Genomic DNA, 15,567 nt, shown 5'->3' on the forward strand with positions numbered 1-15,567 from the left:
TGCCTCATTACAGTTTACTTAAAAACAAACGGAAATATTTATGACTTGATCCAATATATATACAAACATATATATATACACACACAGAGAAGGAGAGAGAAAGAGAGAGTGATAGAGAAAGATAGAGAGAGAGAGAAGGTTGTTTGTTATAGCCAGTCAGAAAGTGACCATTAGTTTTTCACCTATAAATGGCTTAGCTGTATAGGTGACTCATTAGACTCAATGTCCAGAGGCTCATAACCTCTCTACAACTGGAGGGAGGAATACTTCATGGTAAGTTAATTTTGTAAACAAGAAAATTCTGGAATGAAATTCTACTGGCAAAAGCTTGGGTGAGACAGAGTGACTCCACTTAGATTGGTTCCAGTTATGTCTAAGATAGGGCCACCATAGTTGGCTGCATTTACCTAGTTGTCAAACAAAGAACTCTATATTTTCAACACAAATTTTCTCTGATGAGGGTACTGACTAAACATTGCTCTTTTGGAGTCTAAAAATGTCCCTGGATCAAGTGAGTCTTTCAGCCAAGCAAAGCTTACATTGTTTGCTCTAGTTGCGGTAGTCCCAGTTGTTCTACAAGCCTCCATTTAATTATGTATGATGTACCAACCTCCTTTAAATACCATGCATAGTTGGCCAGGGATATGACATTACACCTCTTTGGTATCCTAAAAGAGAACTTGTGATTACTAAGATGATGTTTGAATGGGTTGCCTGTAGATCCAACATATTTCTGTGTCTGTGCCCTTGTGCTGGTGGTGTTAGAGCTGTTGTTGTTGTCATTATCGCTGCCATTGCTGTTGTCACTGCTGGAATCATTGCTGGTGCTGTTGCTGCTGGCTGCCATCAAAGCCACTGTCGTTGCTACTGCCAGATGTATTGCTGGTACTCTTGTTGCTGTTGTAACTATTGCTATTACCATCATGGCTTCTGTAGCTACTTGATACACTGTTGGTGTTTGCTGCCACCACCATCTCTACTGCCTCCATTGCAATTGTTGTTGTTACTGCAGGGTATGGATGTACTGTTGATGCCACTGCTACTGTTGCTACAATGGTGTTGCTGCTGTCAGCAGTGCACTGGTCACCACCTCAATCTTATACACCACACCTTTGGAGGTGCATCACCACTCTACCACTGGGTACTTATTGTTTACTCTGCATGAGCATCCTACCTCTATGTGTGGTTTAGGAGTGTTCGCTAATATTTCTTTAATGCTGGGAGCACAATTGAAAGAGACCCTTACGTTGTGACTTTGTGATATGTTTGCCCACTAATCTAAGAAATATCCTTCCTATGCAAATCTTGAAATTGAGAGAGAAGGGTGGGGCAAACCAAGTGACTTTATGGTGGCAATTCCTTTTGTGAGTGTTAAGACCTGGCCAAAGCTTCATTATAAGGGCAGTAGTGTCAAAAATTTCTTTATAGACAACAAGTTCAAAATCTTCTTACTGACACCTTTCACTAGGTTCTTGGACATGATATGTGGGTTGCAGAAGGCTGTGTTAATGCATGACAATCACTCATTTGTCATATGGTAGGGCCTGTATAAACAGGTAACTACATCCAACAAAATATCTTAAAAGTTAGGTTGGTCTCAATTGTAATCACAAGTCCATTGGAGCTAAGGGTGTGAAGTAGATCCTTCCTAAGCCTATTTAGAGTATGCAAAACGAATGGTCACTCTGTAACCAGCCATAACAAACAACCTTCTAAATATTACTGCTCTAATGTTTTAGAGTGTGATTCTTTTCATATATATATATGAACTACTGACCGAATGTGTGTGTGTGTGTGTATTTAGGTAGTTATGCCTGGTCATAGAGTGACCATTGGTTTCACAAGCTTAGCAGTATAAGTGACTCATCAGACTCACATGGTTGAAGGTATGTGTGAAACCAATGGTCACTCAATGACTAGCCATAACTTTTAACTACCTAAAAAAATTATAACTGCTTTAATGTTTTAGAGTGTGCTTCTCTTTCGGATATATGAACTGCTGATGTGTGTGTTTGTGTTTGTGTGTCAGTGTATGTGTTGTTTATGTATAAAGTCAAAAACCAGCTAAAACCAAAAAGTACATCTAGTTAACTGAATCTGTATTCCATCTTTAATTCCTATTTGATGTCTTTTCATATTCTTTCTGCAGTTAATTATCTCAGGATAAAGGCATGCATATCACAGCTCTACTCGCTTATAAATTCAAGATCTTGTATCTCATTAGTAAAAAATTACTGCTTTAAACATCTAACAATTCACAGAACTACTTAACCCACACAATATCGGTAAAATTACTGCAAATTTAAATGCCTACAGCCAAAATGAGAACACAACTTACTCTGTTCTCACTCTTGGATGAATAGCAAAGTGCAAAATGTTTGATACACCACTCCTGTAATTAAACATAAGCTGTTTTGTAAAGTTTTGTATTGACTAATTGTTGTAAATACAGACCATCATGAATTTCTTCAGCTTCTATATTTTTTATATTAATTATGAGGTGGTATCAAAAAGTTCTAAGACTAGTTCTGTAGCATGCCAACAGATGTCAGCACACAGTTGTGTGTGCAGTGAGCTTTATGAGGCAGAGTGTGAAGTGACATCACAGTGTTTACTTCACAAGTTGTGAAATTTGTGTTTTAGTGATCACATGCACACTATTGTTGCGATTTTGTCATGGATAGGAAGTTGGAACAAAGAGCAACATCTAATTTTGCATTAAACTTAGGAAGTCTGCTACAGAGACATTGAGCATGCTTTGGCAAGCTTACAGCAATGAGGTAATGGGTCCTATGCAGTGTTCCGAGTGGCACAGGTGCTTCAAAAGCAGAAGGATGTCCCTAGAAGATGATGAGTGATCTGGAAGACCTGCCATGATTGTCAACCCCAGAAAATTCATCAGCTTGTGCATGAGGATCGTTGGAGGACAATCAATGACATTACTGATGTTGTTGGTCTGTCGTATGGGTCTGTGTAGGCAATCCTAACGTCTGAATTGAACAGATGGTGTTTCTCTGCCAAGTTTGACCCCCGCCTACTAACCACTGAGTAGAAAGAACATTGCACCAAAGTCTGTCAAGATCTCCATCAGCATGCTGCTGATGACCGATCCTTCATGTTGAGGATGATCACCGGTGGTGAGAGTTGGGTCTACAGGTACGACCCTGAGACAAAGCAGCAGTCATCACAATGGAAGACCCCCTAAATCTCCACAACCAAAGAAGGCATGGCAGAGCCACACCTCAATCAAGAGCATGTTCACCGTTTTTGTCTACATCTGCAGTATTGTACATCAAGAATTCACCTACCAGGGCCAGACCATCAATTGAGAGTTCTACTATGATGTTTTGAAGCATCTGAGGGAGGACATTCTGCAAAAGCAACTGGATCTGTGGAGTACAAAGAACTGGATTCTTCATGACAACAATGAACTCAGTCACTGAGCTCTCCTCACATATGAGTTTCTCACCAAAAACATATTGCTTCTGCACTATCCCTATTTGCCAGATTTAGTACTTGCAGACTTCCATCTCTTCCCTAAGGTGAAAATGCAGCTCAAAGGTTGCCGTTTTAACACCATTTTTGAGATCTAGAGCAAATTACAAAAGGTCCTCAACTTGCTTAGAGAAAATGAATTTCAAACTGGATTCCAAAAGTGGCAGGAACACTGAGACCAGTATATTTCTGCGCAAGGTGACTATTTAGAAGGAGATGATGTTAAAACTTAGGTAAATAAGTTACTTTTTATTGAAAATAATTACTACAAGATAGATTTTTATTAAATTTTAATAAAAAGAGAACACCAAAAATTTTTTTATGGATCCCCAGGGTTCCTTACTTTGGTAAACAATGGTCTAGTTATTCTTAGTTTTAAAAATAAAAGTTCTTAGTTGAAATCCACTCAAATATTGCTTATTTACTACTGTTTAGGAATTCAGTAAGAAACCTTATGACGATTGAAGAAAAAATGGTGTAGATGTAAATATTGAAAATGCTTGTATCTAAAGATGAAACCAAAAATTATAATCTCATTCATGTAAAATTATTTTGCAAAAAAGATGAAAGCATAAAAAAAATGTTCCAACATAAAAAAAGAAAAAAATTTGGAAAATTTCATTAAAAAGCTACATACTTAAGACCTCTCCATTTTAATTTTAAGTTGAAGTATTCATATGCTCTTAGAAACAATTCACGCATTACCTAAAATATATGACAATAAATTTATATTTTAAATCATATACATTTTATGCATAAACAACATACACATATTTTTCTTACTCTACATTTTTAATAATACATACATTTTTTTTTTAATTGTTGCTAAATAATTTTTTTCTCTCACCAACAAATAAACCCCTATGTCATCCTTTGATCTGCTAAGACTAGCAGATAAAGTAACCAAATCTCCTTTGTCCTAAAAATCGATAACTATATTACCTAATTTGATTTTTGATGTACTGTTCTTGGAAAGGGGTGGGATGGTCAGGATGGAATGCCTGTGCAATCAGGGAAGATGTGAATCCAACAGCAACTAAACACATCATTTTTATTGGAAAAATTACAAAATGTTAGAATAAGAATTTTTCTCTCGTTTTAATTAGGTCAATGCAAATGATGTTTTCTAACAACTGCAGGAAAAACATGGAAGGAAATTGAGGTGAGGCTGCTTATATGGATGATGAAGGAAGAAGTGGGTGAATCAAATGGAAATGATTTCAGATTAACCAGCTTGAAGAAACAAAGGCTACCGTAGTAGAGATGGTAAAGATGGAGGAGACTGCATGTCTGTTAGCTAGAAACTGGAGTGTGTCGGTAGATGACTCCATATCAACCAGTCAAGTAGCTTTTGTGGAGGATGTAGTCAGCATGACTGAGTATGTAGGAGAGAATATGATCACTTGAAATAACCTTCATTACTTCCAGTAAATTACAGGTGAGAGTTGAACCAGTCAATATTGTGTTATTGTTGCCATTACCCAAGGAAATCAATAATAATTGAAACAAAGATGTAAGCTTGTTGTGTCTTGGGAGAGTCATTACACCAATAATAATAAATATATGCACTGGCTTAATATCACTTCTTTATTGTAAGTCAATTGGTCAAATATCTAACCAACTATCATTATTGGCGTAATGGCCCCTCCAAGACATGACACAATTTTTTCAATACACAAATCCACATAAAGAACCTTGCAAACAAAATAGAAGTTAATATATAGATTAATAGATATATTTTACTATACTTTTCAAAGTACAGAGTTCTTTATTTAGTTTGTGAATACATTTGTTGCAGCAAACAAGTACACCCTCCTTCCTTATCTGTACTCCACCCTCTATGTTTGAAATGCTATGAAAAATGGTAATAGAAAACACAGAAGAGCTTGAAACACACAAACACACACACACATGTAATCCAGTAGTGTTACCTCAACTGATAGCACAACACCTAACCAATGTTTATAAACCCAGGTAAGTCCTTGTATACTCAAATCTCAATTCAGGATTAAATGTTATTTGTTCTCCCATTTTTGTTTGGTATAGTTAAGTGATTATGAAGCTTACTTTGCAGTCATGTAATTTTGGGTTCAGTCCCACTGCATTGGGCAAGTGTCTCTACTCTAGCCCTCTAGCCAACTAATAGCTTGTGGATGAATTTCATAGATGCAAACTGCATTAAAATCCTCTCTCTCTCTCTCTCTCTCTCTCTCTCTCTCTCTCTCTCTCTCTCTCTTCTCTCTCTCTCTCTCTCTCTCTCTCTCTCTCTTTCTCTCTCTCTCTCTCTCTCTTTCTCTCTCTCTCTCTCTCTCTCTCTCTCTCTCTCTCTCTCTCTCTGTGCGTGTGTGTGTGTAAAACAGGAAATTGGAAATTCTTTTCGTAATATTTATACTCCATTACATATGAAAGTTTTACATGTTAAATAGACATGTAAGGAATTTCCTATTAGAAATTCTTGAGACAGTCAAATTAAATAATAGGGATTTACCCTAAATACCTACACTATATATATATATATATATATATATATATATATATATATATATATATATATATATATATATATATATATATATATGTGCGTGAGAAGACCTGGCAAGCCAAGTGAGATCGTTGCCAGTGCCCCTGGACTGGCTCTTGTGCGGGTGGCACATAAAAGACACCATTTTGAGCATGGCCGTTGCCAGTACCGCCTGACTGGCCTTCGTGCAGGTGACACGTAAAAGCACCCACTACACTCTCTGAGTGGTTGGCGTTAGGAAGGGCATCCAGCTGTAGAAACTCTGCCAAATTAGATTGGAGCCTGGTGTTGCCATCCGGTTTCACCAGTCCTCAGTCAAACCGTCCAACCTATGCTAGTATGGAAAGCGGACGTTAAACGATGATGATGATGATGATGATATAAATATATACAATCCAAACATGAACAAGCAAGAAAAAACAACAATGCGAGGATGTGGAATAAGTACAGTGTTATTGGACGCTCAGGAAAGGAAAGAAAAGAAAGAGGATTTCACGTTTTGAATGGAACTCTTCATCAGAAATATAGAAAAAGTTCAAAGGGAAGACGGAGAAAGAAAATTGCCGTTACACACGCGGTCACATATTGAAATGACCAGAAGGGAAAGGGTGAAGAAAAAGTTCTTTTCAAAGACAGGAGAGTGCAAGAGAAGGAGGTATGTGTGTGTATATGTGGGTATGTGCGTGTGCGCAGGTCTGTGTGTGTGTGTCTGTGTGTAATGATAGCACTGTATGTGTGTGTGTGTGTGTATGTATGTAATGATAGCACTATATGTGTGTGTGTGTGGTTGTGGCTGTTTATGTATATGTGTGGTTGGACTTAGTATCGTTTAAGGTCATAGGAAGAATTTATAGCAAGAATTTTGGTAGCAGTGGCTGCTTGTTGTGTCTACCTACACATGTGCATAGGAGAATGGTCTGTAGAAGGTTACTGGTAGTTGGAAGTATGTGTGTGTGCGTATATGTATATGCAGTGTGTGTGTTTTGTTTGCAGTGTGCATGTGTGTATGTATGTATGTGTGTGTACATGTGGGTATGTGTATATGAGTGAGGTTGTGTCTGTGGAGTAATTGTACTTTACTCTCTGTGTATATGTGTGCATGTGTGTGCTTGTATGTGCGTGTGTGTACATGTATGTATAATTGTGCATGTATGTATGAGTGTGTGCCTGTGTGTGTATGGGAAGTATGTGTGGGTTCATTTGCATGTGTCTGTATGTGTGTGCATGTGTATGTGTGTGCAAGTGAGTGTATGTGCGTGTCCATATAAGCGTACATACATATATGTATGAAAGAAGGAGACAAGTACAACAGATAGAGTCTTGCACTTGTATATATACAATCATTCGTGCACATGTAGGGTGAAAAATAATATACAAAAAAAATATATAAAGCAATGAAATATATATAAGAAATATATAAGAGATGTTAAGACATATGAAGGGCTTGTACGTGGACATAATATAAAAAGCAGGTTCTATCTGTGGTCTTGGTGGGGTCCAAAAACGTAGCAAATGTTTTGCTATATGTGGACATGACCCAAAAAGTTCAGTTCTTGAATTTAAACATTTAGTGGGGTCTAAAGAACTTTTCTAGATGAGCCATCTTTCCATATCGCAAAGACCGCACCTTCTACTGCCACTGGTGTAAGGCTTACACTTGGCCAAGATCTTCCAGTGAATCTTATAGCTGACACCTTTTCTTTTAAGGACCATATATATAACTGGATAATTTGGTTGTTTTCCTTTTATCCCACGTATGTATGTGTGTGTCCGTGTAACGATGTGTATATGAGCATAGTGATGCATGCATGGGTATATATGCATGTGTATGTGCATGTATGTGTAGACATACATATGTATATATGTGTGTTTGTATGCATATGTACACGCATGAGTATGTATATAGATATATACACATACATATGTGTGTGTGTGTGTGCACACGTGTATGTGTATGTGTGTGTGTGTGTATATGTGGATTCTATGAATGAAGTATTACTTTCCCCATGCCTATTGGAGCAATTTCCCTTTATTCAACAGTTTTTTTTTCATAGCGCTTATCTTAATAACTGACGAGATGCCGGAGCAGACTTCAGCTCTGGCATCCAAAACTCTGAGTTATATTATGACAACCAATTAATTGTTACATATTATATTTATAGATATATATATATACATATATACATTAATAGAAATACTAATATTTCTAAATCTCTCTAAAGGAGGCTATGGCAGCAGTACTGGATATTAATAGTTATCGCCAAGCTAATATGTGACACACAAACCTGTGTCCATTACAACCTTCAAACAGAAGAGGTCAGCAGTTTCCCTTTGTTGGTTCAACATCCACAAACTAGTTTCGGGGTGATTGCCCCTTATCAATGTGGAGTAGTCGAATCCAGCAGGTGTCAATGCTGACTGTCTGTTTGATAACTATTAATATATATATATATATATTTGCAATAATAAAAAGAATAACAAATCAGTGCTCAGAATAGCAATAGCAGAAATAATCACATACTGGACCAGGTCGGTAACATAAGGAAAAAATAATGATAAAGAAAGTGAAGTTCAAATCCTAGCAATTTAGTTATATTCTAATACTTTCCATGTCACAAATTGACGACCGCAATCTGTTGTTATCTTTACAGGTGTTCTGAAACAAGAAATCCATCCTGTGACTAATGCTTGTTCCACAGTTTGAGAAGAGATGTCTGTGAGTGGAATAACTTCTGGCCAGTGTAAAAAATGATCAATACAAGTTAATAGAAACGTGTAGCCCTGACTTACAGGCCAAGGTCCTATTATATCAATATGTATGTGATGGAATCGTGCATCTGGAGTGGAGAAAGTACCTAACTGTGCACGGATATGTTTACGTACCTTGGATTTTTGACAATCGACACAGGTATGAGTCCAATTAGTTATGTCTTGACGCATGTTCGGCCAAACGAAATGAGCTGTAATAAGCTTCAATGTTATACCAGGATGTGAAACATTGTGTAGTGCTGAGAAAACAATATGGCGGTGCTTTTCAGGAACTAAAGGGCGAGGTTTACCAGAAGAAAAATAGCAAAGGATCTGTTTGTTTGATGTCGCAACTGGGAAAAATTGGAGGTCAAAAGGAATTAGTTCTGGTTGTTGTATATTATTCAAATCAACAGATGGTTGATCTTCCAACATTTCATGCAAGTTAATTTCTGCAGTTGAAAATAACATGTTTACATGTAAATGGGATAAAGAATCTGCAACAATGTCTCAGAACCTGGAATATATCGTATATCACTTGTGAATTGTGAAATGTAATCCAAATGTCGAATGGCTCTTGGAAAAAATTTATCTACCTTGCAGTGTAAAGTAAAAGATAACAGCTTATGGTCCGTAAATATTGTGAAGTTTCTCCCTTCCAAAATGTGTTGGAAGTGTTTAACTGAGAGGTAAATAGCTAACAGTTCACAACTGAATGCGCTATATTTAGTTTCAGCTGGTTTTAACTGCTTAGAGAAAAACACCAGAGTTTGCCATTTGCCATGGTGAAGTTGTTGCCAATTTTGGACGCATCGACTACAAGAGAAATTTTGGCATCAGGAAAGGGGTGAGTTAACATGGAGACATGAGAGTTTTTGCTTAATATCATCGAAGGCTTGTATTTCAGCAGGAGTTAAAGTAATCTTTTCTGTTCTATTCTTGTGGAGTCGCAGTAATTTATTGAGAGAGTATAAAGTTTTAGCACAATGAGGTAGGAAACATCAATAAAAATTAGTTAATCCAATAAATTGTTTGAGCTGTCTTAATGAAACAGGAACTGGAATTTTCACAATAGCTTCAACTGTTTCTGGCAAAGGCCTAGTTCCATCCTTATCAATGGTGTGTCCAAGGAAAGTGAGAGAAGGTACACTGAAAATACATTTGGTAGCATTGATACGAATTTTGTAGAGAAAACCTTTCAAAAAGTTGCTTCAAATGAATCTCATGTTCTTTCTCGAAAGAATTAGTGATGAGAATATCTTCAATATAGATGTAGACGAAATCTAATCTGCGTATTACTTCATCAATGAAATGTTGAAAAGTACTGGCAGCATTCCTTAACCCAAAGGGCATGGTAAGAAATTCAAATGACCCGAATGGAGTTGCAATAGCCGTTTTCGGAATATCATCTGGGTTTACAGGAATTTGATGGTATGCCCAGATCAAATCTATTTTTGAGAAAATAGTGCAACCATGCAGAGAAGATGCAAAATCCTGAATATGAGGTATTGTATATTTATCTGGAATGGTAATAGCGTTGAGTCGTCTATAGTCACTAGTAGGTCGAAAATCACCAGATTTCTTTCTCACTAAATGAAATGGTGAAGACCAGTTACTCTTTGAAGGACGAATTATTCCAAGTTAGAGCATGTAGCTGAACTCTGCTTTAGCAGCTTTGTGTTTTTCAGGTGGTAAACGTCTAGGATGCGAGAAAACGGGAGATTCATTGGTGGTTATATGATGAGTAGTTGTATGTGCTGAAGCATTGACATTGAAAGTTAAATTCAGGAAAGGATTGAAGCAAGGCTTGATATTTATCTGGTTGCTCCACAATAAAAAATAGTGGGCTGACAGAAGTGGAATTGAAATGTCTTCCTAAAGTGCATAACTGTGTACTGCTATCAATAAGTCTCTTTCTTTTGACATCCACTAATAGTGAAAAATATCGGAGAAAATCAGCTCCTAAAATTGGGTGAGGAAGGTCAGCAATGATAAAAACCCACTGGAAACTTCGTCTGAGATTCAGGTCCAGTGTGAGTGAAATCTCACTGAAAGTTTTAATAGAAGAGCTGTTTGAAGAGATATATCAGAAGATGGCCATATTCTGCAGGACGCTCCAGAATCGACTATAAATTCCTTCTAAGACTTGAAATCTAGTATGAAAAATGCGCGACTAGGAGAAAATGTGCCAGGAATTGCGACCACGCTTGGAGTTCAGCTTTTTAGTTTTCTTGAGTTTTAAATGTACAAGGTAAAATACATTTCTTAGCTGTAGAACCAAACTTATAATGATACCAGCAAAAAGGTTTTGATCTGCTGGGAAAATGGGAATTAGAACGACGATAGCGACAAGGTAAAGAACTTCTATTGATACGCAAGAGACGAACTTCTGTGACTAGCTTATCTATAGTCCTCTGCGTAGATTCATGAAATTCTTTGAATTCAGAAGAAACTGTTGCAACTGACAAAGGTGAGTTCTGTTCTGGAGTGGATTTTGCATACTCCAAAGTTTTATCTGACGATGCTGTAAGTTGGTCAACTGTGCTAACGTCAGTCAAATGGGCGAGCATACCTTGAACATACTGTGGTAACCTAGAGAAAAAGAGTTGTTTAAGCAACTTACTTTCAGCAAGGTTGTCCTCTGTGAGCTACTGCATTTTTCTGAGCATTTGCAATGGTGTTCTGTCTCCTAAATGCTCGTCATTGAGAAGTTTTCAAATATATTTTTATGTAGTAAATATATAGTTCTAAAATTTATTCTTCTTCTCTATAAGAATTCTTCTAATAATATACATGCAGCCATTTCAATACTTGATACTGAACATATATTCTCAATACAGATACATTGGGGTATAATGCTGTAGACAAATAATTACTAACGTTCCGGCTAAATTTTTCACTGTTATAGATAAGCATTTACCTAAATCGAACAAATACAATAGCAACTTTCACTGGCACACTATTAGATTGGCTTTTTCCACTAGCAAAAACTTAACACAAATTATAGCAGCACATAACACAAGGAAAATATCTGAATTTCAGAACAAAAAAGACAGCAGTAAAACAGTTAATAGAAATAATAATAATAATTCTTTCTACTAAAGGTACAGGGCCTGAAATTTTGGGGAAGGGAGTAAGTCGATTATATCAACCCAAGTGCTTCACTGGTACTTAATTCATCAACACCAAAAGGATGATAAGTAGAGTCAACCTTGGCGGAATTTGAACTCAAAACGTAGCGACAGGTGAAATACTGCTGAGCATTTCGTCCAGCGTGCTAACGATTCTGCCAGCTCACCGCCATTTTAATAATAATGATAATAATAATAAGATAAAGAAATAATTTTATTCTGAAACGCAGGATAATACTAATAATATAGCATGAACAGGATAAACTACCCCTATTTTGCAGAAAAATAATAGTAGTTTATCTTGTTCATGCAATATTATTAGCATTATCCTGCATTTGAGAATAAAATTATTTCCTTATCTTTCGATACATCTCAACTTTATTTGTTTACTTTCATCGTAATTTGAATAATAATAATAATAATAATAATAATAATAATAATAATAATAATAATAATAATAATAATAATAATACTAAAGCAGCACGGTCCCGAACGCGCAGTCGCGCTAGCTAGTCGTGCGTGGTTGATCCTAACCCTAACCCTAACCCTAACCCTAACCCTATCCCTAACCCTAACCCTAACCCTATCCCTAACCCACGTGTGCAAATGAATACGTGTTTAGGGTTAGGGCTGGATCTATTTTAAAACGGGGGCACAAGTTTTCATTTATGTTTTATGTAGTGTTTTTGGTACCGAAAGACTTTCAAACTTTGTATACTTATCTATTTTGTGTTATAGAACAGAAAAAAATTTTTGTATTCGAATTTATTTCATGTAAAAATTGTCTTATTTCGATAATTTCTACTAATCACTGACATCTATTCAGTTGAAAACAGTTAGCGCTGTAACGGTGTATATCGTATTAATCCCCTAACCCTAACTAGACTGTTAACCGTAACCGTAACCCTAATCCTAACCCTAACTCTAGAATCCGAACACTAAAATTGTTACACACATAGATACGCACAGCATAATTTATTATATAAACAATATATGCGTATAAATTACGATTAAACCGGATGAAATGTCACAGGGAATAACATTTTTATGACCGCCCAGCAGTAACTCTATTCAGCTGAATAGACGTCAGTGATTGGTTGAAATTACAGAAATACGACAACTTTAACATGGAATAACTTGCGAATTCCTTTTTTTTGTTAAGAAGACTAAGAGTAAAAGATGTTTTATATGACACATTCTACCAGTGTCCCAAGTTTCAAAGTGTTTCGTTAGTGTTTCGTTAAGAAAATACTGGTGCCCCCGTTTTAAAATAGATCCTTAGGGCTAGGGTTAGGGATAGGGTTAGAGTTAGGATCGACCACTCACGACTAGCTAGCGCGGACGCATGACTGCGCGTTCGGGACCGTGCTGCTTTAGTAGTACCAATAATAATAATAATAATTAATTCGTTTTATTGGCCACAAGGGATAATATAAATCAAAAACATGTAAGGACAAAGACAGGACGAAGGTTACATAGGGTTTTGTTCGAAAAGTAGAAAAACGTTCGTGTAAACAGAGGAAAAACAGAGAAAGATATAACAAATAAAACTCCCAATAGGGGGAGGCACTTCGAAAAAGAAAAGGTTACACGTGGAAAAACCCACAAAAGCCACAGGAGCCTGGTCAGAAAAAATAAGAAAGGGGTATAGAGCTCTTTCTCCTTTTACATTACCTTTTTTTCTACAGGTGTATTCTCAGAATTGGTCCATTTATACTGGCCATTCTTCCAACAGTCACCCATCTTTCAACAAATTTGCTGAGACAGCACTTCCCTCTCTACTTTCATCTTCCTTTTCAAGTGGAACTTGAAAGAGTTGATGAGGCCATGGCCAAAGAGGAAAGTGTCTGACTTTAGCCCTTTCAAATGGGTCCACCATACCACCTCTTTCGCTACAGCCACTAGGCATAGGAAAATTGCCTTGCCCTCCCGGTTAAAGGAGGTCGGCAGGTCAATCCTCACAATGGATTCAGCTGATAGCCGGATCCATTCTACACGTGACAGTAGCTGTTCGACATAAACCCATAGGTCAGCAATACTCGGGCACAGGATGAGTGCGTGCAGAACGGTTTCGTTGTCCTGAGCGCACCTCGGGCAGGCCCGGCTGACGGCACTTCCGTACCGGTAGAGTTTATCTCGAACAGGCAGCGCACCGCGGTAGCACTGCCAGGCCAGGGACCTTTGGAAATTATCTATGGGCCCCCAGCCCGAAAGTTCTTCCGAACAGACTGTTTAACTGATTATCTTCGACGCCTAGAGTTTCTCCGAAAACGTCATTGCACTTTTCCTCCACTAACCCTCTATCGAACGCTAAAGTGGAGCTACTACCGATCGCACTGCCCACCTGACTGAGGGCGGTGAGAGCTTGGCAGCACTCGAGGTGCCAAGCGCCTTTTCTCGGTCTACGTTTGATCCAGGATTGCAGCTCTGTTAAAGAAACGAGCTGCAGAAAATCATGTCTGACGAACGGCGACCATACCTGTTCACCGTCCAGGAAACGCTTGAGATGTTGTAGCCTGAGCGCATGTTTGCGCATCAGCAACCACGGCATGCCAAGGCCTCCATTCAGCGGCTGTTGACAGCAGATGGAGTGCCTGACCAGTGGTACCTGACCCTTCCACAAAAAGTTGAAGAGCAAGCGTTCCAGCTTGGTTAACCAGCGGTCGGGACAAGGGACGACGGTCAAGCGGTAATAGATGACGGATGCGATGTACGCATTCGCCACCTCCGCTCGACCTTTCAAGGAGAGCTTCCTCTTGGCCCATTTCTGGGTGAGATTGGCCACCTTGTTCATCACCTCTTCCCAGTTTTTCTCCACCTGGAGGTCCGGACCAAACCAGACCTCGAGCAGTTTAACGGGTCCATCTGTCCAGCGCCCTACAACGCTGTTGGTCGGCATGGACTTGCCCCTCCATGTGCCCAGTTGCAAGCCCACTGACTTTTCCACGTTAATTTTCACACCTTTCACCGCTTCATACTCGTTTAGTGTCTTGCCAATCAGGTCAATATGCCTGTGGCTCAACACCATCACGGTGACGTCGTCGGCATAGGCAGACATGTTCTTCCCACATCCCAGATTGCGCGGGACACCTCTCAAAGCCTCCAACTTCCGCAGTGATGGCTCGAGAGTCAATACATACAGAAGGGAGGAGAGAGGACATCCTTAGCGAACTGAATGCGAGATGTTGAACAGCTACGATAGATGGCCATTCACCCGTATGACCGAGCAGATGCCGCTGTATAAAGCAGCTATCCAACCGCGGAAGACCGGACCGAAACCAGCTGCCAGGTATCGATGGTCGACCCTATCGAAAGCTTTAGACTGATCTAAATTGATCAAAGCCCCACCCGCACCAGCTTCATTACCCACCCTCTCTACGATGTAGCGCATGAGATGGAGGTTGTCATGGATAGACCTGGTCGGCACGGCGCATGTCTGCGCCTTGCAGATCAGTTTGCCCATGACAAGCGCCAATCTCTTGGCAAGCACCTTGGCCAAAATCTTCAATAATAATAATAATAATCCTTTCTACTATAGATACAAGGACCGAAATTTTTGTGGGGAGGGATAAGTCGACTACATCGACTCCAGTACTCAGCTGGTACTTAATTTATTGACCCCGAAAGGATAAAAGGCAAAGTCAACCCCAGTGGCATTTGAACTCAGAATGT

At 38.5% G+C, this 15,567-nt stretch overlaps 1 protein-coding gene across 15 annotated transcripts in view; it reads right to left on the bottom strand.

Moving 5' to 3' along the window:
* LOC106867275 (F-box and leucine-rich repeat protein 13) overlaps window positions 1-15,567 on the bottom strand; it is a 148,531-nt gene that overhangs the window by 121,011 nt on the left and 11,953 nt on the right. For 13 of the 15 annotated variants that reach the window (XM_089338276.1, XM_089338279.1, XM_089338275.1 and 10 more), the window contains one exon: window positions 4,133-4,200. The exons of the other annotated variants lie outside the window; for them this stretch is intronic. In XM_089338276.1, the coding sequence (XP_089194402.1) occupies window positions 4,133-4,197 (65 nt within the window). In that variant the 5' untranslated portion in view covers window positions 4,198-4,200. The remainder of the gene's footprint in view (window positions 1-4,132; window positions 4,201-15,567) is intronic. 15 annotated transcript variants of the gene reach the window in all.

This window comes from Octopus bimaculoides, chromosome 20 (assembly GCF_046866305.1).
Source record: "Octopus bimaculoides isolate indiv1 chromosome 20, ASM4686630v1, whole genome shotgun sequence".
In the NCBI taxonomy this organism is placed as follows: domain Eukaryota; kingdom Metazoa; phylum Mollusca; class Cephalopoda; order Octopoda; family Octopodidae; genus Octopus; species Octopus bimaculoides.